At 42.6% G+C, this 24415-nt stretch overlaps 1 protein-coding gene across 4 annotated transcripts in view; it reads right to left on the reverse strand.

The window, feature by feature from the left end:
• ALMS1 (ALMS1 centrosome and basal body associated protein) overlaps positions 1-24415 on the reverse strand; it is an 82332-nt gene that overhangs the window by 40949 nt on the left and 16968 nt on the right. For all 4 annotated transcript variants that reach the window (XM_075092243.1, XM_075092241.1, XM_075092242.1 and 1 more), the window contains exons 3-8: positions 23713-23908; positions 11591-11708; positions 8130-10266; positions 4808-4967; positions 1600-3165; positions 862-992 (exon numbers count right to left, since the gene is read on the reverse strand). In XM_075092243.1, coding sequence (XP_074948344.1) covers positions 862-992; positions 1600-3165; positions 4808-4967; positions 8130-10266; positions 11591-11708; positions 23713-23908 — 4308 coding nt within the window. The remainder of the gene's footprint in view (positions 1-861; positions 993-1599; positions 3166-4807; positions 4968-8129; positions 10267-11590; positions 11709-23712; positions 23909-24415) is intronic.

The following is a 24415-nucleotide window of genomic DNA, read 5'->3' on the forward strand; positions in this document are numbered from 1 at the left end:
CCCCTGCTCTGGGGGTGCCTGCTCCAGCAGGGGGTGGGACGGGGTGAGCTCCAGAGGGCCCTTCCACCCCCTGCCAGTCTGGGATTCTGTGATTATCACTCCATAATCTTCCTCTCATCATCGTTACCATTAAGGAGTTTCTTTTCTAATAAGACTCTTCCTCACACTGGAAGTGCATTACCTTTGATATAGTCAATACAAAGCAGGAACAATTTACGCCCTTCTTCCCCGAAGCATCCTTTCAAAAATAAATATCACACTCCTTTGTAAACATTTCAGAACACATGGGAAGTAACACAACAAATACTGCTATCACCTAGACAATATTGCATTGTACAGTAAACTCCTTCCACAGAGGAGGTGTTCACAAGGCACAGTCAGCACATGCATAAATATTTTGTGAAAAGCAGAACTCATTATGCCAATTAAGAATCGTGAGCTGTGTGCACTTTCTCACCACAGTAACACCAGTTCTCCCATCACATCATCACTGACCTCGTCGCTGTCCTTCATACCTTCCTTCAGAACATCTTCAGTTGTGTGCCGCCCTCCACACCCCAAACCACCCTCTCACCTAAGATCTCTAACTACTGTCTGGGGAAAAACAAAAACCCAAAAACCCCACAGCAGTACATGCCATGGCTGGTCCTAAAACACATGTAGGAACTGACTAAGCCAAAACAAGCGTCCCTACTAAACGAAGCTCTCATTACTTCGCATCCCCCTCTCCCTGTCCAGCCACCAATCTTCAAAAATACTGCAGGAATACAATTCATCATTTTAAGATCACAAGCAAGACAGTAGCATTTATCTCGCACTTCAAAAATTTTCTCCAGGGCAGCTGGTTCGTCTGTTTTGTACCTTGGCTAGTGCAGATTTCTTGGCACTCAGAAGCAGCTCCGCCTTTATTTCCTTTATTCTTTGTTGGTCGTCTTCATTCAGGTCCAACACAGATTCCTGAGATTGGCTGGCCAGTCTGATCTTCACCCATGCTACATAAAGAACATAAACCAGAAAGCAGTTCCCTTTCCATTTTCTCACATCATGTATTATAACAGTTTTATAACTTAAAACCAAAACTTTGCTACGCATTTCTAGCTACCATGACTGAGGGAACAAAGACCACTATCACATACCAGAGCTGAGAGACTGACCAGGAATACAATTTATAATGGGTCTTCCGAACATTTCTTTGGAAAGATGGATCCATTGCCTGGTTCTGTCATCTTCGCAGTCTCAGACTCAAGCTGACACTCTTCCACACAATCCCTTCATAAATTCTTAACCTAGCACATGCCTAATAGGTACGTGGACAAAACACTTCCTCGTGTCAATGTTAGGCAAAAGGAGGACTGGAAAAGTCCAATTCTATCGTGTTCTATCATACTACATAAGATGACTAAAAAACATGCATCATTTGAGCCCTGTCCCATTAAAGTTTATCATTAATAACATAATACAAACACCTCAGAGGTCCTCTTACATCCATACCCCTTAATTTCAAAGTCATTTCAAAGCAATCCCTTAAACACGTACCTAAATAAAGATTTGCCCTTCTAACACAGCACTTGATAAAACACAACTGAGACATTTCGTTACCTCGTGCTTTCCTCTCCTCTTCATCTGGACTCTTCAGAATTTGTGTTGCATGTATCACAGGCGATCCACTTCTCAGAAGGTTTTTGACACGGGCAGCTAGTGAGTCTCCACTGCTACTGTCATCGCTCCCTTGCACACCTCCTGCCTTGCTTCCAGCTGCGCTTGCTTTACACAACACACTCTGGAAGCCTCCTGCAATATCGGTGACACTGCCTGGAGGCCCTGAGGAAGCAGGATTCCCCAGAAGGTTTTTGACACGGGCAGCTAGTGAGTCTCCACTGCTACTGTCATCGCTGTCTCGCACGCCTCCTGCCTTGCTTCCAGCTGTGCTTGCTTTACACAACAGGCTCTGGAAGCCTCCCCGGACATCAGTGGCACTGCCTAGAGGCTCTGAGGAAAGAGGATTTCCCAGAAGGTTTTTGACACGGGCAGCTAGCGAATCTCCACTGCTACTGTCATCACTGTCTCGCATGCCTCCGGCCTTGCTGCCAGCTGCGTTTGCTTTAGACAACAGGCTCTGGAAGCCTCCCCGGACATCGGTGACACTGCCTGGAGGCTCTGAGAAAGGAGGATTCCCCAGCTCTGAGGTTCTCCCAGCACTGACTTCACTACTTCCATTGCTTTGTGCAAGACCCACAAAACCAGGCTGATTTCTGTCTGTAGTTACACTACTACAGCCTTCTGGCTCAGACCTTCCTACAGATCTTCCTGTCCTAAACTCTTTGGTCATTTCCTTCATCATCTCTTCCCTACTGTGGAAACTGACATCAAAAGGATTTTCCCGTCTTAAATTGCATGTGTTATAATTCAGAGCCTTTACTACTGACCCCTCTTGCATACTTCTTTGGGTCGAAGTCTCACCCCATGTCAGCGTCTTCCGAAACTGAGGGACGCTGTCTTTCACTAACCGGGAATCTTCAGGGCCATCCTTTCTAATCAGCACTGGGGAAGACTCACCAGTTTCTCCAGAAGAGGCAGTGGAAAAGCCAGGATCACACCACCTGCCAGCTATATCCTCTGCCTCTGCCAAAAGCTTACGTATTTCTTGCAATCCACTAGATCCAATCAAACAATCGCTTTCTTGACCCTTATTTCTCGTACCACCCACACTCAAAGTTGGTGATCCTCTGTCAACTGCCACTTCATTTTTAACTCCAGCTGAAGACCTGGCAGTCCATCTCTGCTGGCTGCTATTAACATCTCTGGATTCATTTTTAGCTAGCAGATCCTGAACACTTTTTGCAGGAAGCATGGGACCCTCTCTGTCGGAATGGCAGTCAGGTGAAACAGCCGGCAGCTGCCGGTTCGGTTCAGCTAGTTTAGAGACAGATGAACACTCTGCCTCCCGCTGTGTGGAAAGCGGAGCAGTTATCTCCAGTTGGTGGCATGACATACTGCACTGACGCATTGGTTTGCCTCCAAAAGATCTTGAGAAGCGGGGAGAGAGTTCACGGGGTGACAGAATATCAGAACCAGCTTCTGAACCCATTGGTATAGACGTGCTGAGAGTGGAAGCGCCGGAGTTAAAACTTGTTTGCAGAATTTCAACTGCTGACGGCAATTTACCTACAAAGAAACAGAAGATTCATTAAGTTTGGGGCTCCAGAAAACAGCTGCATCAGTAAAGACTGCTTTTTCTTGTACTAGAGGGCTTGTAAAGGGAGGGAAGAATTCAAATGCTGGAAAACATTTAGGAAACTGTTTTTAGAATGAGACTTGAACTGAGACTTCCATGAGAATTGTCTGCTGAAAGAAATCACTTAGACTTAAGATTTATTTTGGATAAATATCAATGAAACTACAGAACTTTACTTAAATGACTTGCTTTTAAATAAGTGCTCAGACTATATTTTAAATAAATGTGCTTACATAAATGACATAGTGGTGCTTTAACGTCCAAATGAACACTTGGGTTATAAAATTATCCCTGTGAGAGACAGGAGGGCTGCAAGGCAGTGTTTCCAAAACATCCGTTTGGAAAAAGGCAAAGGACACACTACGGATAAGCTTGTTTCCCCCTAGTGGTTAGACAGGTCCAAAAGCAGGTGGGATGCTCTTTTAGTGTTTGGATACATAACACCTAATTGCTTAAAAAAAAAAAAAAAAAGCCAAACACTGCTATTAAATCCGTGCAGGCAGGTACGCACAACAGTGAAAGCCAGGTCCCAAGTACGCCCGCCAACAGCTATTTCATTTGTTTCAAAGGCAATTTTGTTTTGTGGCCCAGCCACCGATGATTTCAAGTACACTAAGTAGCCCAGAGCTCAGCTGAATAGTATCTCTACCGAGGACAGCTCTGCCCCTGTACCAATTCCCAAGTTGTTTCAGTTGCCAACTCTCCCACAACGCTTAAAGAAGGAAAAACAACACTAAAAGAAACCAAGCAAGCCCAACAGGCATAAGAAGAGATGAGGTTAATCACTTCTGATTAGAAAGACAGGTCAGCGCAGGATTCTTGAAGTCACAGATATTCGAAGAGTTAGACAGGTACTTGTTGTGAAGAGCCTTCAGATCTGCTCCTCCCCACTGGGTACAAGATGCAAACACTAAAACAGAGTATGTTAAGGAGAATACACACCTGAGGGAGTTGCGATGCACATTTTCACATTTTGATGACGTACGATATGGGCCTGCCACTGAGGAGCATCTTAACCCTAACTGAGCACACTCGGTTCTTCGCACAGAAGTGACTCAACACTTGTTAAGGTCTTATTGATTTTGTTTTTTCTTTTAATGTTGAGATGGATGGATTTATTTACTGATCCGGTCACTTACAAAATGCGAATGCCTTTTTGTCACACCAAGCACACCAAGAAGTCTCAGAAAGAAAGAGAAACCAAGACTAATTCCTCTCACAGGAAGAAAAAGTCTGGTAACATTTCTTTCCTCTTCAGATACAAAACATTTCCTTCTTAAGAACTCTTGTAAAAAGAGTAATAAAGAAAAAAAGATAAAATGCCACTGCACTGGCTAGAAAAGGCCACGCAGACGTGACTCCTTAGTGAGAAGGCATGTTTTCGGAGGTTTTAATGCTTATTATTCCAATCTCACATTTCAAATGGGAGAAGATCAACTCACATGAATGAAACAGAGCATCACGTGAGAAGACGCACACTTGACACTACCAGGCCAGGAGCAACCTCACAGGTGAGTCTGAAGTTCTCTGTTCTCTAAGGCTTGCACAACACAAGGGCTTCCTTCCGCATACCTTGCAGCTGCGGAGCAGTCCTTGTCAGTGTGTCGGTGGAGTCCTTCAGCATTCTAAGCTCTGAAGGGGACAATTCAACTTCCCTGATAGGTCCTCGGGGTACAAACGGCGCCAATATGGTTCCAGGTGACTGATCAATGCCAAGGTTGCGAAGATATATCTGGCAAAAGAAGAAACAAGACATCCAGATGTCAATGGATTCTGAAGTTGCATGTTTTCTGCATCACCTTAAATGCAAACAACTTGTTTTAAAACATCTTAAGCCCCAGTCACATCTCACTCGCGCTAAAACACTAAAGCAGTCATATATGAGACGTTGTCTCCAGCGCATTCTGTTCTTTGGACCATGAGTGACAAGCCTTTTTTCTAGCTAGCATGACTAGGCCTACATACTGGGCACCCCACGAGCCACGTGCAGCCCAGCAGAATTGACATATCCTGCAATCCTCATTGATTCATGTTTGGCAGCAATTCAGAAGTAAGTTGCAAGAACTGTTCTGGTGCTGATGGCTTGTGCTTGAGCTCACCAACAGTTTTTTCCTGATGCTCTCCCAGCCTTTCCTTCATCACGTGCCAAAGATGGCAACTGGCAGTTGCCTGCTACCACCAAACCAGTGCCCAGCCCTCCACACAGGATCCAGAAACGATGGAAAAGGTCTGCAAAGAAAAGGCCACATGTCTTGTTCTTCTGACAACAGCTGACTGCTTATAGTCTTTTCACTTAAATGCATGCTCTGTACACTGCAGGAGCAAAAGTCTGATACTTCAGAGGAGACTGGCAAGCTTCAGCCTCCCCTGTTTCAAATTATATTTGCCAGCTGGAAGGAGAACACAAAGGTTTGGTTAAAAACCTTTTTCTTCCCCAAACAACTGCTGCACAGAAAACATTATCAGACACTGGAATTCAAGCCAGGCAGCAGGAAAGTACTTCACTCTTAAGGACAGGTTCAATACGGGCTAGCCCTCAAGGCAAATAGCTGGGAACCCTTTTGTCAAAGCTGGTTAAAAAACACCATGAAACAGGTTTTGTGATGTTGCTGTAGGGAATAAACTTGTGCCGCCAAGGGGTAGAATCACTTTCTGCTGTTGATCGTTCTATGAAGAAATACAGGCAGCCTAATATATAATTGCCCATCTACTCAGCATCCTAGCGCGCAATGAACAGATTTCATCAGTACCTCAAATCTCCCTGGCTATGAAACCATTTCTGGATACAACCTACTGCACTAGCTTAAGTCTATAAAACATAAGATACTCAAGTGTACGAATTCTATGTACAATGAAGACAGTTTTACTAGCACAGCTAAAGCAACAGCCCCTTCTTAGTGAAGACGGTATAAAACAAGTGTCTTTCCCTCTTCCATAAGTACAGAACAAAACAAGCACTATATATGCGTGGTATACAAATGCTATCCAAGTGCAACTTCATTAACATTAAACAAAGCAGTTTATAGATGCCAAATAAAAATCATACTCCAAACCTAAAACTCTGCGATATACTAGAGAAAAACCTAATGAGGATGAGACCAACTCTCTGTGCAGCTCCTGGAGATTGTCAGCTCGGACACACACAGCATCATTGCCTGTATTAATGTACTTTGAAAGCTGCAGGAGTCTCGTGGAGGTAAGAGCCTACCAAAGGCTGTCTAGGATCTCCTGAGAAAGTAATTTCTTCCCTTTTAACACAGCATCTAAGTTTACATACAGATATTTTATGTTGGAAAAAAAACAACCCCAAAATTTGCCTTGACTTAATCACCTGCAGGGGCAAATTCATTTCAACTCACCTACACTATGTCCTAAACTAGCCAACAAAATAAAATAAATTACCTTATGCATCTTAGGCAACTCTATTTCCTATGTTTTTATTACAAACCTACATATTAATAGCCATATGTGTGACCTAATCTCCTTTATCTTGTCAATGATTTATGAGAACGGAATTCCCAGAACTAGGCCTGGAGAATGTGCTTGATTATAGTCATTAAAAAAAGGAGGTAACAGACAACCTTTACATCTCATTAATTTCATTTCAAATATCCTTCCTACAATATTTGTATTTGTTTCAACACGTATTTTCAGAGACAACTCAGAGAAGAGTGCTTCTAAAACATGGTTCCAAAGACCTAATGATTATAGGAGTCATCTTGTGAGAGGAACAGCCACTTACTCAGAAGATAATTACATGTTTATCATTAACATAAATCTGCATTTAATTTTCTCTACCACTCAACAGCTATTAGTATAGTTAACATGGCTGCCACAATCTGCCCTCCATTCTCACCAACCATCCTAAAATGGGGAAGGGAGGAATGAAATCTGCATTAGTCAAATAAGCTATAAAGGAGGAAAGGCATGCAGAGGCTTCAAACATCCTTCATGAGCCAAAGAATCAAGATTTATGCCGTACATCCTGGAACAAAGTGAACAAGCAAAGAGAGTATTTATAGGGAAAAAAAGGCAATTTGATTTGCCAAGGAGTTCTGTGTTGGTTTTGCTATTATTGCAGATCTGTGGGTGTGTGAAGTTCATCTCTCTTCTGCAGCCTAGCGTTTCCTTAGTCAGCAGTTGAGTCTCAATCTCATGTTTGGATAATTATAACCTGATCTTTTGAAAGAATCTGGAAGATCAGAAATGGCTCATCAGTGCTCTGCTAAAAGCTATAATCAATATATTTACAAGTCTTTCATCAAACAGATTTCACTTTTTATCAGCAACACTATGTCCTGTTCTTATGTCTTGTACGTTCCACCCCCATTTGCCACCAATCTTTACATTCCTCTTGCGTTCTGTTACCATGATACTATCATCTATACCTGGAAAAAAAAACAAACAAAAATATTTCCCATATACAACCCTTTCTTTGCCCATGTTAAATATTACTTAAAATTATTTCTTCCACCTCTGTGTCTAAGATACACTGAAGTAATATCATGGATGAAATTCACCATGGCACAGAGCAGCGTAAAACCTTTTCATTTGGTCTGCAGGGATGCAGACCCTACCAGAGTCTCCTAAAACAACAGTGGGAAAAAATGGCCTAACTCCAAAACCAGAGTTTAAAATTAGAACCAGTTATAAAGGGTCCTGGTTTTAGACTTACATAAAACACATATTTGCTAGTATTTCTAGAAGAATAATTATCGCGTGGTAGGTTCCCAACGTGACTGGATATCGGAAACTAACTATAAGCATGCTCATGTCTCATTCCTGTGGTCCCTTCTGCACTCTGTCCTGCTCCCTCCATAACAGCCGAGTGTACTCTGATCTCTACGTAATCAAAAGGTAAAGAGTTACACATTTTTGTTAGAAACTAACTTACTGGGATCCTTTCTTCAATATTAAGCTCTTCTTTCACTGGAGTTTCCAAAGAAGTTGATCCAACGGGGATGAAGTTACCCTCTTTCGCACTGGTGAAGAAGTGCCTGGAAACCACTGAAGAGCACCCTGCAGAGCCCAGGCTCCCTTGGCTGCTTTCCCCAGAACTAACAGGAAGATTCAGACTATCTGGGGAAATATCACCATATTTGTCCATGCTGATGTGGCCAGTAGGAATATCTAGGTTGTGAGACTGTCCGTGATTTTCAAAAGCATCACAATTCTTCTGGTCCTCAGTTGGAGAGTTTCCATCCTCTCTAAGAAGCTGAGCAACTCCTTCACCAGAAGCAAAAACGTTTGGGTCTGAACTTTGTCCTGTACGATTACTTTCTGCATCTTCACCACTAGATCCAGAAACCATCTCAGCTGCAAACTTTTGCATCATGAAGCCTCCTAAAGTATTTTCAGACACTCCTAAAACGTTACTTTTTTCTTCTAGAGGCTGCACCGCCTCTGTTGAGTTTGGTGGTGGAATAACTTCAGCCAAGGACATGTTCCTACTGGAAACATTTACCGCATTGTCAGACTGAGATCTAGTAAGAGGGTGGGCAAGCAGTAAGTTTTTATTATAAAAACGTAAGCTTCCCAGGGAACCTGTCTCTCTAGAGAAAGCAGCAATGTAATCTTTGGGGTCTCTAGCGCTTTTTTGTATTGACAAAATCTCCTTTGAAGAACTGGCAATTGCACTGTAGGCTTTCCTTCTAGGAGAAGCTCCACCTGGGTCGCGCGACGTCGCTGCACCAGACACCTCCTCTGGCTGGCTCACGTTCCAAGCCTCTACCTTCTCCATGAAACTAAGCGATGGGAGAGACCGAATTCTTCCAGTGTGGGGATATTTCAAGGACTCAAAGTGTTCATTGTTTTCTTTCTGAACACATTGGAGTGAATGTGGCTTTTCAACAGATACAGGTGTACCGGTAGACGAGTTCCCTGGAGTTTCTTCATTTAAGCATGAAGGAGAGGCCTGGATATCTGATTTGATCACAAGGACACCAAGTTCTTCTGCCATAACATTTTTCTTCAGAAGTATCCCTGGGGTGGACTGATAGCTTGGATGAATAAATTGCACAGAGAATGAGCCATCACCTACAAGGTTAAAGGAAGGGGAAATGCCTGTAACTTTATGTCCCCTTTCTATGGAAAAATCTGAAATAGTTAATTCAGTCCTGCTTACTCCAGGTTCTACTTGCACCGGGGCATCCTCACTGCATGGAGGAGCTTCCATGTCAGTCACAGCTACTTGTTTAGGGGCACAATCGCTGGTGCTTGTCACAGCAGGGATAAACTCCTCTCTCTCAAATCTCACTGCAGGGGATAGCCGTTTCCGTTGATGATCTAGGAAAGCTCCCTGGAGTTCCTCAGCAACAGCCACGAACTTCAAGCTTTCAGAGCCATTTAAATCCACTTCGCATTCCTTCAATATTCCTTCACCTATTCCCAAAGTCTTGGCAGAAAAAACTTCTCGTGCATCTGAATTTTTACAATTGTCTTTCCTCAAATCATCAGATAAATTATTAGATAAATCAAGCTCAGGAACCTTCTTTTTTTTTTCCAGTTTCTCCAGCTGCATCGTGCACCCTTCTGACTCGCCCTCAGCCATTTTTACCTTTTCCTTTTGCACCTCTCTCTCACTTTTTTCTGAATTTTTACACAGTGCTGTTTTACAAGAGGAGTTTTCTGAAGACGAGAACTCATCATGCCTCAGGAACCCTTCTTCTTTCTCTGAAGCTTCCATTTGGTTCAGTCTATTTGCCTTGGTTAGCGCCACCTTTGAAGTGGAATTTGCTAAATTGTCACTCGTTTGGGGAATCAATGCCTTCTCACTAGTATCACTTTTACAGTCTTCATTTGCCTCCTTGTTCACAAGCCGTTGGCCAGAAGAAGAGGTTTGCTGAGACAAACAACCACTACAGCTGGCATCACAAGGTTCCACATGCCTGAACGGAAGAGGATGCTGGGACAGCGTAAAGCAGCCACTGGGTGCATCAGAGGGAGATTCTGCGCCTGTCAGCGACACAGCTTCACGGACATGCGAAGGCCCCGACTGCTCCTCAGACACACCAGAAACATCAGGGACTCCTCTGTAAAAGGCAGGAAAAGTAAGTGAATTTCTGTTCGTGTTTTTTATTTCAACGTCCATATCCTCTGCTTTAACGCAAGAGGCAAAAGTAAAACTTCACTCAAATAACCGGGGCTTAGCAACATACACATAAATACACCCCTGAAACAGGCCAAAATGTGAAGAAACGTAAAGAAGGTCCAAACAACACCAAAAAGCCCTACTGCCCTACAAAATCATGGTCTGAAAATTACATTAGTTTCTATTTCGTATGTCAATATTTTTCAACCTGTTTAGAACCGCAGTATTTTTTACAAATAGACTGTTTATTAGTTAAATAAAATATAGGAGTTGCTTACACACATATATAAATCTGTGTGTGATTTTTATTTTACTACAAATCACCTACTTCAGTTTCATTATATCAACTATTTCTTTAAAGGATATAAAGTAAGTCAGGTCTCAGGGGAACACATGCAACAGATTCCTATAAAATTCTAGTATTTTTACTGTGGATTTGGAATTCATGGTGAATCCATATGAAAATGATCATCAAACCCCAATTAATATTACTCCCTGCAAGTAGATCACCAGCTCTGGTGGAACTAAGTTCTGATCCACGAAGTGAAGTCGCAGCGTATCACATTAGGGAACGAACCTGTCTCCTGTCACACCAAAAAAAGTACAAGGAAGGATGTAGAAAGTACATCAATAACACTGTAAATATGTGTATTTATACACACACTTTTTTTCCCCTCTTTTTAATAAAGGGCAGAGGATTTCTTGCCTTCTTTGCACAAAAGGGATCATTTGTCACACCTTGAAATGAAGGCTCGGACAAAGACTTTTACTGAAATAGCTGCTTCTTTATGAATTCACACTTTATATAAAAATATGTATTTTAAATTACACGTATTGCTCCAGTATATACAAACCACAATATTATTACATGTAGATGTATGCATGTATTTACTACTGTAAATACACGTTGGATCTGACTTTTGCCCCCAGAATTTCATGAAGTTTATTTCAGAGTCTAAGAAAGCTAAAACGATGCCTGAGAGGGTAGAGTTCCTCATTTTCCCTTTTACTTAAGGTGCACTAAAGGTGACAAGTTCAGAAGAGGCTTGTCCTGGTTTTCCCTTGTTCAAACTCTTCTGAAGGCAAAATAAAGAGACAAGTAAAACTCTGACAATGCCTTCTCTCTATACAAAACAAAGAGCAAACCACACCTTTGTCTAACTTCTGTGACCATAAACTGTAATTATTTAATTATCAAATGCAGGACAAGTCATGGCCACTCAGGAAAAAAGGTTTGCATTCTGTCACGACACCACGTATCCTACCTTAAGGGAATAAAATTCATTTCTGATTGCTGGAGAAGCGTCTCATCTGAAAATCTTTGGCCTTGCGTTGAATACATCAGCAGTGGAAGACGGGGAGGGAATTGACTGTCCTGAATATCTGTTAAAAATAACAATAACACAGTAATAAAAGCTTGCCAAGCAATCCCTCTTTAAACTGCTCTGCCAACTAATACAGCCTTCAACATTCAAAAACAGGCCAACTGCAGTGAAAATGATGTAATCTCATCACTTAAATCCTCTGCTGAAGCGTATTCCCTCATGTATTAAATTCAGCTTTCTTATCACGTATCAAATTCAGGTTCCTTCTCATCAATCTCAAAACACTACATAACACTGACATCTCTAACTTACCCTCTTTATCCTTAAATTCTTTTTGCGCACATCCCTGTCCTTCTCCTCTCACTAGTCAGCGCCTCCCCTCGTGATTTTCATGCACTCTGTGCACGTCGGAGAACGTCCACAGGGCTTCTGCCCAGATCACCATTTACTTCTTTAAAACCCAAGAAACCCCACTGATACCTTTCCCAATCTCCAGTTTTCCTTAAATTTTGACTATAGCAAAGGCTGCATGGGGTTTTTTCTTTAGCGTTTCAAGATACAAGTAATAATGAAACTTAGTCATCACAATTATACTAGTACCACTGCCTACTACTGTAGCAATAAATTTTAGTTTCTACCATATATTTCTTTGTTCTTTGAGGTAGTTGGCACTTTTTTTTTCAGCTGACTGCTTACAAAACCATAAAGAAATGTTTTATACCACAAAAATAAAACCAATCATAAGCTGGTATCTGATAAGTGTAAATGACTATGTACACATTTTGATGGACACAAAAAAATTTCTTCCAATATTTTGATAAGTAAGCATTTTCTTTAAGCAAAAAAGCTATTTGTATGACCTTCAGAACAAGAATACGCATGCATTTAATTTAGATTCATTATTTTCAACCATCCCAGACAAGCCATACTCTGTCACTTACAGAAGCATAATCACATCAGAAAAGACGACAATTACATCCAAAGAATCAAGTTTACATTACGTCAGCTTTATCCTGAGGCTTTCTGCAGCCTGTGTTATACCACCTGATGAGTGATACCCAACCACGAGATGACCTTTTTGATTCATTTTTAATTTAATACTTCCAATTAACATTTTTTTAATTACTTTATAACTCTATGTAGTGAGGGGATAATTACAGGGATAGAAATAATTCTACATCACACAGCAAAGCTGGCTCAAAATTTGGATGCCCCCTAGTCCCACCTCATCAGCAGCTTGAAAAATAATAATATGATTGCTCTACAGTTTCAAAGATTCCCTTCTATCTCAGCAGCTGTCTCTGCCACATGGCCAGCCTAATGGCTCCTAAAGGAAGCCAAATTTATACTTTAGCATCTGTAGTACAGATGGCACAAACATGCTACAGCAACTTAAGTGGGGAGTCTTTGTTTTCCTAGCACCCAGTACCTCTTCAAAGCTAAGCTCTCCCTGTCACTTTATTAGAGAAATGCATCGCACTAGTCACCACTCCGTTGCACTCCCGTCCGAAATATCTGCAATACCAAACAAGAATGAAAACTAAAAAAAAAGCCACCTGCTCTTCTGGAAGTTTATAGGAAAGGAAATTACATGTATCTTCAAAAAATAGGTATGAATAGCTACTCCTGAGCAACGTGACAGGAGGCAGCATTCAGAAGAGGCTCCAAGGTAGACTGGGAAGCACCTGCGCAAAGCTGGATGAAAAAATAATTATAACACATATGGAAGTGTAAAAAATGTAGCGGAGAAAATGGCAGCATCAGCACAGAAGGAGCAGGAGCCAAGAAAATAAGGAACAAGGTCAGGGATGTCTCAGGGCTCTGTCATATTATAGGGCATGACCAAGGTTGCAGTGGTCTAATGTACCAGACTAATAGGTACTTATGTGATTTTAATCACAATTTGAATTATGATTTAAAATCATGGAACAGGAGACTGATCTAATTCACTGTAATGTCCTTAGCATTTATTTATAATGTACTTTGTTTTCCATAAAGAGATTTGTTTTCAGTGGCCAATACTGACTTAGAACCAAAGAGAGCTTGCACATTAGATTCCTTACTCCCAACCACTAACTGGGAGCAGACAGTATTTACAAGGCACTTACTGAAACATTTATTCTGTTTAGAGTACATTTACTAAACAATTTTTTGTTGCTATACTTGAAAATACCAAGTAGATTAACCATACTTAGCTTGGAGACAGAATTGCATTAAAGATGCAGAAACACGTATTTTAAGACATATTAAGCAAGTTGAAATCTAAACTATCTTAGCTGTGTTAGATATACTTTTCCCTCCCAAATCTTGTTTTACATTTAAAATTATATAAGCGAACAAAGGCGATAGTAATTGCAATTATTGAATTAGACTTGTCATCTCACATCATGATACACCTCATGCTTTCAGAACTGGCGTCTCATTTTTATTATACAATAGAAGAGAAAAATAAGTTTTCCTGATTTTCAGCTTAACTTCTTTGCTTTCAATGAATGTTTTCAAGCTAAACTGAAAATCAGGAGTCATCAAAGAAAAAGCTTTTCTACACAATAAAAAAAACTGTGTGTGCCTCCTTTGTAAATGAAGAAACAAGAAAGACTGAGGGAGGGAACCAAAAGTAATTGAAAGAGGGGAAAAAAAAAAAAACAGTCAAATGCTGTGGAAAAATATATCTTGCCAAACAATTTTAATGCATCTACACATGTATTGATAAAATAAATGTGCATATTCACATATATACACATAGACACAATACAAGCCACAACATTTGGCTGATAAATCAATGCTTTAAAGATATATCAACAAAAATTTAAGTCCCACTCAACATTTGTATTAAGAAAGCCAACCCAGTACTCGAACAGATGAAAAATGATTGAGCATTCTCCAAGCAGAATTACAAACAGGAACCCTCATCGCACCAGTACGTATCTAGTGAGTCCCTTCAAGAGCTGTTCTTGTCCGTGCTCTGTTTGAAACTTCAGAAATCCTGAAGTTCTCAGAGAGAGGGCACACAGATGAGGCAGCTATTTGCCAAGCAATAAACATCGCATTGCGCAGACCGTCGACACAGGGCAGGCTGGGTCACCTGGCGTCACAGCATGGCAAAGGATATACGCTTCAGTATAGCTGAAGTCTGGCCATACACTGATGGGAACCACGTGGGCCAGGAAATCTAAGAGTCAAGGACTTCCTCAGAAAGCAACAACTCGGATGAGGACTTGGGGTCATGACGAACAAGCCACTGACAGGAGGCCAGTGCAATACTGTATCCAAAATGGCAAACAACTTTGCCATGTATATGAAAAGAAAAATACCGAGTAAGTAGTAACAAGGACTATTCTTTCCAACCTTTTACTGAAATTACTATGGAACTGCTATTTGCAGATTCTGATGACCATAACGCCGTACTTGTGAATACCACAGGAGGGTCAGGGAAGACAGCTAAAAGACTGAAGAAACACGCCTCATCACAAGAACCTCCTGGTCCTAAGTCTGTTTAAGATTCCATCAGTCAAAGAGAAGGTTATGGGTGACTTGATTACATTTGCACATATGTATGCAAGAACAGAAATTTGGACATTAAGACCATTTCAGTCAGATAATATGTAACAAGAATCCAATGTAAAACACCAAAGCTATGCAAACCTAGGTGACAAATAAGACACTTTGGAGTGCATCAACACGATACAACAACATAGCTGGCTTTCTACAAAACGCGCAAGGCCATTTAGATAGATCATTAATGGCTTCAACAGTTATTTGAATGGCACAAGTAAGTGTTGCTTCAGTTCCCTCTCTTCCCGCCCGCCTCAGCCTCTCACACGTAGTCCTGAACGAGAGCCCCTGAGTTCTCTCTCCATCTCCACTTGAAGCAGTAAGGCTACTCCTCAGCAAGAAGGGACCCAGCCCATCTCTCCACCCCAGCCCAGAGAGGTGTTTCTTCCTCCTTTTTTTGTGCAGGCAAGAGAACTCTGATCCAGCTGAAATGTAACCACCTCCATTTCCAACACCACCACCACATTTCAGCCTGAACACAAGCTGATCTGCCTGCACGACTCCACTCGGTGGGTTTAGCAGAAGTGTTGCAGCAGGAACAAGTATGCAGGACAAGGAAAAGCCAGCCTCTTCATTTTCAGTGGCAGACTTTAGCTCACTAAATATACTGCAAAACTGCACCCTCAGACTGGCCTCCGTTTCAGGCAGTCTTGCTCCTCCAACTTCTCCAGAGAGCGTTCTGGTTTTGCCGTGTAGCAGAAATCTGCCTCAGGCTGACAGTACCCTACCTTCCCCAGAGGTTTCCAGTCGGAGGAACTGTGGTGGTGATCACAGACTTGAAGCAGCAGATGACTGACAAGGCCAGGAAAGAAGAGCGAGACAAAAAAGAGAACAGAATGAGAGAGGAAAGAGAATAGTCGAGATTCATTGCTGCCTGGAAACCCTCTTTTCCAGCTTGCCCCCTGCAGTAACCTGCAGAGGTGACCTGTAAAAGCCCCCTTATGGAGTTCAATAGATTACATTAAACTGGGGCTACAAAACTAATTTTTTTGCATATATATAAAAATACAACTCCAGCCATGCCACATATTCTACCTCCTCCGGCTTTTATTAATGTTTTCTTATCTTGGAGCACACAAACTCTAATGCTTTCAGTAACTTGTTTTCTTCAGGAGGCAGAAAGATCATGGCTATCATATTCTGGATGCTTACGATGATTTAGGGGCTCATTAGGCTCAGCCATAACCTAGGTTTTGCAGGCAGAGAAGCAGGTGCTCGATGCTTAAAGCAGCAAGTGACGTCAGTACAACACTCTTCAAGCATCTTGTGTCAAAACAGTAATTCTTCCCGCTGTCGCTCTGAAGGTCAAAAGCTTCCTCACAGTTGAATTCACTGAACAAGCAAAGCTGGGCATGCTACTTCATCTTCCAGCCTGCTGACAATTCTGAATGCCAGAGTCAACTTGCCATTTGTGGAAGATAAAAAAGGAAGGCAAAACAAAAACAAAACCTTCTTGGCTTTGTCAATCTGTTCCACAATGTAGCAGGAGCAATTTCAATACAACTGTCATTGTGATTTCCCCCACCCAAAATGAAATTCAAACACTTTCTGAAGAGAAGAAGGAATAAACTAGTATTATAGCTTATGTTTCTCCCTTCCCTTTCACCTTTCCTCCCGTATCTGGAAATTTAAGTGCATATTCAAAAAGGCTGTAGTTTCTGGCACACTCACTAGAGAGCAACAAATAAAATACCAGCAGTGTACAGAAATCTTACATCTTTGCATCACATTATAAAGGCTTATGCTTTCTCTTTAATTCCAGTTGCAACCAAAAAGCAAACTTTGACATATATCAGGAAATTTTTCTTGATTAAATGGATTCCAGTTCTGCAAACCACAATAATGTGGACAAAATGCTATAAAATATACTAAATACAACAATCCTATACAGGGGACGTAGGCAAAGGCAGAGCATGCCCAACCTACCATGCCCTTCTGCTTTTTAATATCTGTCTTAAACCTGAATTTTCTACATGGCAAAACAAACAAAAAAATGGGGTTTCATTCAATATTAACCAATTCTAGCCAGACAGCAACTCACTGTGATGTACACATGGCTTTTAATTACAAAGCTGTCTGTCGGCCCAAACATGAGATAGCCAGGAGTGCTTTTTATTTCATCAAGGAGAAAGCCTCTTCAAAAACATCTCAGAATTAGTTCCAAATCCACAGCCGCTGGCAATTAATTCAGCCATACCAAGCTGGTCTGCCTGTGCTGTTATGCTAGAACAGAACATCACTTCATCTTCCTAACACGTTGTCTTAAAAAGGCTTAGGGCAGCAAGGGGACAGGGCTAAGTGTTCAGCGTAGGCTAAAAGCAACGTATTAACTCTGTATTGGCAAATGTTTGGGATTTCCAGTAAACTACCTGAAGTTTCTAAGAAACAGAAATGCTAGTTGTCTGTTTTATGCCTTTGTATCACACACAGGGTTTTAAAAGTTCCTTCAGCAGCGGATTACCTCTACAATAGCTAACCTCGTCCCAGATTCTCCCTTTACAGACAGAATCCATGTTCTGTCTTGTTCTTCTTCATGGAAATCCAGGTATATTCACCATCATAAGGTTAACAGAGAACCATACACAAGAGAACCCCTTAACAAGTAAAACAACAGGTTTGAGCAGAAAAACAACAATTTTTTGAACCAGATAATCCAAGTTAACAAACCAAATTCAATCTTTGAAGAAAGCCTAACAGGAGACACAAGGGATAATTGCAGCCATCAGTGTAAGACCTACAGCAGAAGGCACTGAGCCTTGGGCCTCAGAGGGCTTCGGTACGAACCAGAACCTCTGGACCCAGATCTGCCAGAGATGTTCTCCCTCCCCTCACAGGCTCCTTCACAAAGCATGGACCAAAGCATTACCAAAATAACCACAAGAACTGATGAAAATGAGCAAGAGCTGCACGTTGTAATAACGGCCAAACTCATAAAACCCTCAGGAGTTGCCATGAATGTCTACCAGGCTATTCCCAAGGCAATTTCAACTCATCCCCTTAAGCAGTTGTTTAACTTCAGAACAAACAAAAACACAAAAAGCAACCTACATACAAGTAAGATTATGCAAGCAGGTACAGGAATGGCAAATTGCAAGGTGAACTTGCAGTTAACTGGAAACAATGCAGGTTTGTTTTAAAATATCCCAAGCAATCATGTCATTTGCCTGTAATAATTTCATTCGTTGATGAAAAAATGTAGCCCAATGGTGTAGTGAAAGCAGCTTTAGAAGCACCTTTATTCAGCAATTTTGGTTACATCCTGGAAAAGTGAGTCACAAATATAATAACTGAATGGGCGGGGTAACGCTTGAGTTTGGGGAATGATCTGTCTGGGTGGGGTATCAGAAAAGTGAAGAAGAAAGGAAAACAAGCGTTATCAGCAGGTAAGAAGTTAACAGATGACATAACAGTAAGTTACAGTATACATACACAAAGGTTTGTGCAGGAAAAACTAACAATTCAACTGGAATTGAGACAGAGCTAACTTTGAAAGTCAACAGTTAACATGCAGCACATGATTGAATTTGATATTAGAACTCGGCTCCGCGCTGGGGCGGCCTCACCCCGAGTGCTATGGGCAGCGTTGGGCGCTGCAGGACATTGAGGGTATAAAGCTACTGGAGAGTGTCCAGGCGAGGCCACGGAGTTGGGGAAGGGTTTAGAGGGGAAACGGTACGAGGAGCGGCTGAGGTCCCTTGGGTTGCTCAGCCTGGAGCAGAGGAGGCCGAGGGCAGCCCTCATGGCGCTCTGCAGCTCCCTCCCAAGGGCAGGAGGAGGGGCAGGTGCTGGTCTCTGCTCTCTGGTGACCAACGCCAGGACCCGAGGGAACGGCAGGGAGATGTGCCAGGGGAGGGTTAGGCTGGGCATTAGGAGAAGGTCCTTCCCCCAGAGGGTGGTGGAGCCCTGGAACAGGCTCCCCAGGGAGGCATCACAGCACCAGCCTGGCGATATTCCAGAAGCACTTGGCCAAGGCCCTCAGAGACACGGTGTGAATTTGGGGTGTCCTGTGCAGGGACGGGAGCTGGGCTTGGGGATCCTTGTGGGTCCCTTCCATGGTTCTATGTACTAGCACTTGGGAGTTGGGCGGGGAAGAAATCTATGCCTAAATGCAGCAACTGCTAATTTAAGAGTGGAACCACTGGATAACAATCATGTCTGGAGGTCTGGTGAACAGCTGTTTAGCATAGTAACTTGGATGCGTAAGGAAGCAGAATTGCAATAAATGGAAATTACGCAACTGAAGTAAGGCAAGCAAGGAAAATGTTCTGGCTTGAGTAACTAAAATAGCTATCGATAACAGTCCTGGTTAATTTTGTATTCTGTAGATAGCACAGAAGAGAAAGTAAACCACTTCAGCAGTATGATATTGTTAACCATACATTGCTTAGCTCTGTTTTTGCTGGTTGTCATTTCATTAAATGTGCACACAGAAAAAGGGAAAGATGTAATCCTTTACAGATTAATTGCCACAGTTTAAGCTTGAAGTTAAAAAACAAGAGGATAATGTGAGCAAATAAAGGTAATAAAGAAAAAATGGATCTGATGAAAGTTGGCTTTATTTCCAGGAGAAACAAGTTTATCTTGTTGGGGACAGACGTGTTTCCTATGATTAACAGCAGTGAGTGAAAAAGTGGGTGTCTCCGTTTCCACCATTTTAAGGATTATTAGAAATCATTGCAAAGAATCAGTAATACAGTTTCGGTCTTAAGATGCAGAGAATAATGCCACGTTATTAAGAGAAGTTTTCTTTTTCAAAGATGTCGTACTACCAGTGGACTAAAAACTATGCCACCAGAACTGACCAGAATACTCCGACTCCACAGATGAAAATGAATGTGACCAAGAACAGATAGAGGTGAAATATTAAATCTTAGCTCTTCTAAAGTAGAGGTGTTAGAACTGGAAGATATTACTGGCGGTAATGTAAATTGCACCCAAATGCAAGAGGTAGCAGTAAGGACTACTAATAAAATAATAAACACTATAAGTAGGAGGTTATTGCCACAAAAAGATAAATAATCTGAACAGTCATTTGCAGGGGCAGGGGGGAAGAAGGAGAATGACGCAGGGCAGAGAGAAAACCAGAACAAGTGTCTGGGTTGGTGTGTTCTGTTCCATGCCTGAATTTACAACCATGTCATTAAGAGAACTAAAACCCAGGATATTTTATGTCAAAAATAAAGATGACTGCCAAATAATAGATGCACAAGCCCCACTAGCATTACCGGAAATAAGCCATCAGTCATTTTGGATACCTAAAGTGAGAGCTTGATGCATCACTAAAGGCATATTAATAGAGCTAAAAATGTGTTACGAAAAATGAAGTTACAACAAATTCATCTGTCCTACAGAAATATAGCCTGAAGAACACTGTACTTGAATGCAGCAATGACTGTCTCCCTGTATCCAGCCTGGTGGGGATCACATCAGAAAACTGAATCCCATGGGGAAAGAACAGTAACGTCCTTCCTGTATATATCAGGGATGAAACATATACAGTGTCACCCACATCACGCATTTGCTAATCAGAATTATACAGTGTGGAAGAGTGCTATCCTGGGATTAGTATGGCTGGAGCAAACTTACTGGTGAATCACAATAAATACAAGAGAAGCTAAAGGACAAGGAAACTTCCTGATCTAGTTGAAGATGTCCCTGCTCATGGCAGGGAGTTGGACTAGATGGCCTCTAAAGGCCCCCTCCGACCAACCCTTCTATTGTTCTATGAAACACCAAGGCAGAAAACCCCATATTAAGTTAGAAAACCAACAGCTATTATGATTAAGTGATGCAGAAACCCTAACTATTCACCACCGGTGTATTATTCTTAAAAGGCGTTCCCAGCTATATTACAGCTAGGTTTCTAACCTGTTTCTAACATTGTTAATGACAACACTTGTAATACACCAATACACTTCGCACAGGTTTTCACATCTTAGCACTATGATTAACGATACTGAAGACTCCAGCTGAAAAAGCCTTCTGAGGCCCAGATGACCAATATATTGGAAAGAGGTCCAATCCTGGAGGTCATCAGCAGGCATGTAAAGGAACAAATTATCAGAAGTAATCAGCATGGATTCACCAAGGGAAGATCATGCTTGACCAACCTGATAACCTTCTATGATGGCGTGACCAGCTGGGTCGATGAAGGGAAAACAGTGGATGTTGTTTACCTCGACGTCAGCAAGGCATTCAACACTGTCTCCCATAGCATCCTCACGGACAAGCTTAGGAAGTGTGGGTTGGATGAGTGGACAGTGACGTGGATAGAGAACTGGCTCAACAACAGAACTCAGAGGGTTGTAATCAACAGGGCAGAGTGTGGATGGAGACCTGTCACTAGCGCTGTTCCCCAGGGGTCTGTGCTGGGTCTAGTGCTGTTTGACACATCCATCAATGACCTGGGCGAAGGGACAGAGCGTCCCCTCAGCAAATTTGCTGACGATCCCAAGCCGGGTGGAGCAGCTGATGCACCAGAAGCTGTGCTGGCATCCAGCGAGAGCTGGGCAGGCTGGAGAGCTGGGCCCAGGGGAACCTCAGGGGATTCAACAAGAGCCAGTGCAGGGTCCTGCCCCTGGGGAGGAACAACCCCCCGCACCAGCACAGGCTGGGGGGGACCTGCTGGGGAGCGGCTCTGCTGAGAAGGCCCTGGGGGTGCTGGGGGGCAGCGAGGTGACCCTGAGCCAGCACCGGGCCCTTGGGGCCAAGGGGGCCAGCGGTGTCCTGGGGTGCATGGAAAGCAGCGTGGCCAGCAGGGCGAGGGAGGTTCTCCTCCCCCTCTGCTCTGCCCCAGTGAGGCCACACCTGGGGGGCTGCGTCCAGGTCTGGGCCCTCCCAGTTCAAGAAGGACAGGGAACTGCTGGAGAGAGTCCAGGGGAGAGCTACGGAGATGGTCAGGGGCAGGAGCATCTCCCTTGTGAGGAAAGGCTGAGAGACCTGGGCTTGTTCAGCCTGGAGAAGAGAAGGAGGAATCTCATCAATGCTTATAAATCTCTAAAGGGTGGGTGTCAGGAGGACGGGGCCGGGCTCTTTTCAGCGGTGTCCAACGACAGGCCAAGGGGCAACGGGCACAAGCTGGAACACGGGAAATTCCACCTGAACATGAGGACAAACCCCCTCCCTGTGCGGGTGCCCAAGCAGGGGCACAGGCTGCCCAGAGAGGCTGTGGGGTCCCTTCCCTGGAGACATTCACCCCCCGCCTGGACGCGGCCCTGTGCCCCTACTCTGGGGGTGCCTGCTCCAGCAGGGGGTGGGACGGGATGAGCTCCAGAGGGCCCTTCCAACCCTCACCAGTCTGTGAAAGAATCAATATCCATATTAACATGGTACATCCCAATATGGTTATTGTCCAAACCCAAAGATAAATTTAAGGTCCTGTAATAAAGATATTAATATTGATTACGTTAGAATGTGCATGCAAACTTGTGTTGAAGCACTAGAACAGAGTACTCAGGAGGAGAAGGTCCTGTGCTCTCACAAGGGGAGGATGACAACAAGGTTGCTGCATTTGATATACACAGCTCCTTTTGCTGTTAGCCCAACAGGACAGACAGCAAACCACAGCAGAGCACCACCCCAGGACTCCATAGCTCATATACATAGGCTGCCATGTGATAGGTAGACCACCGGGGGGGGGCGGGGGGCGGATGGAAACAAACCAGAAAAAGAGTTGGTGCTTGTGGGTGCAACAGTGAAAGTGGGCAAATACCAACTTACTTAGACATTCTGTAAATAATTACCACCCTCCCCTTCCATCTAGTCTTTGTTATGCTAACTTCCTACATAAGCAAATCCCTTTATCTGGATAGTTTGGGTTAAATCTTGCAGTAGTACATTACTTCTAGCTATAACTCCATAACTCCTCAGTTTTTCCTCATATCTGAAGAGAGATACACATATGATTAATTAAAGACCAGTAACACTTATAAGACACCTTTGTAAGGGGCTACCGAAAACCTTTTACAACTGTATTTGGATATTACATTTTCCATAAAGAAATTCTATGAGAAGCAGTGAAACAGATGCAGTACACAGTGGTTTGAATACATGAGAATGGGGTGCAAGCATGCACACTCTTATCAAACAGTTTTTCATGTTATCAACACAATTATATCTACTATTCTCTCTACTATTCGGAAATTAATGAAGATTTTTGACTAGCAAATTAATACAGATTTTAAGGACACGGAGATCTATCACCTCACCTAGACAAAGCCTCAAAAATTTCAAACTTTACTCAGGTTTACTATTAATTCCAAAGAAAAACAAGACTACAATTTTACTGCAGAGACTAAAGCTAAGAAGTTCACTTGTTAAAAGATCTAGGGAATGTACACAAGCCCTCTACCTCATTCTGAAGATGGGCTTTGACAACAAAATAACCTAGAATGTAGTTTGTAAATGCCAGTTCTCACTAGAAGAAGACAAATGCAGGTTAGGGATTGATTTAAAAGGAAAAGTAAAATCCTAATTGTTTAGCAGTTAGAAGGGAACTTTGAACATACCCAGCAGTAAGCCATGTGCTGTATCACCAGGAGACTGCCTTCTAGACACTTCTGCCGAAGGCAACACTCCTTCCTCCAGCGTAGGGAAATCCGTCAGGTCATTTCTATCACAAGTCAGGCCAAGCTTTGTCTCCGAGGCAGCAGTTAAATGGCTGGCATCCACTTCTGCTGGAAGTTGATACCATGACTCAATTCCCTAAGAACAGGTGGGGAGAAAGGAGTGCTCAAGCATCAAGTTTTATAAGACATATTTCCAAAGGAAATATGGACTAAGTTGTGAAACAATTGAATTACTGCTTCTAAATTATACTTCCTATACAAATACTCCGGTTTTAATGTAAAAGAATTATGATGCACTATGAACTGCTGAAGTCCACAGTCAGTTCCCACTACTGCCTAAGTTGTCATCTCTCGCTATCTGATCACCAGCCTTCTATCACTTGTCTGGAACTGCGATCCATCTCCAAATTCTGCCACTGCAGAAGACTTTTTCCAAACCAGAATGAAATCTCTCACTTAGAAAGAAAAATCTTTATTAGAACAAATGCCTCAGTGAGATGCTGGGCCAATACAGTTCCTGAGCCTGTGTAGTAAAGATGGTTTGCGTTGTACAACTGGGAGTGACAAGCAGAATAGTTTTTGATTTGTCTTTAAAGAAAGTTCTAGTTACAGAAGTTCTGAGTTCCCACAGATAATGCCTGCG

Source organism: Phalacrocorax aristotelis, chromosome 4 (assembly GCF_949628215.1).
Source record: "Phalacrocorax aristotelis chromosome 4, bGulAri2.1, whole genome shotgun sequence".
Taxonomy (NCBI): Eukaryota; Metazoa; Chordata; class Aves; order Suliformes; family Phalacrocoracidae; genus Phalacrocorax; species Phalacrocorax aristotelis.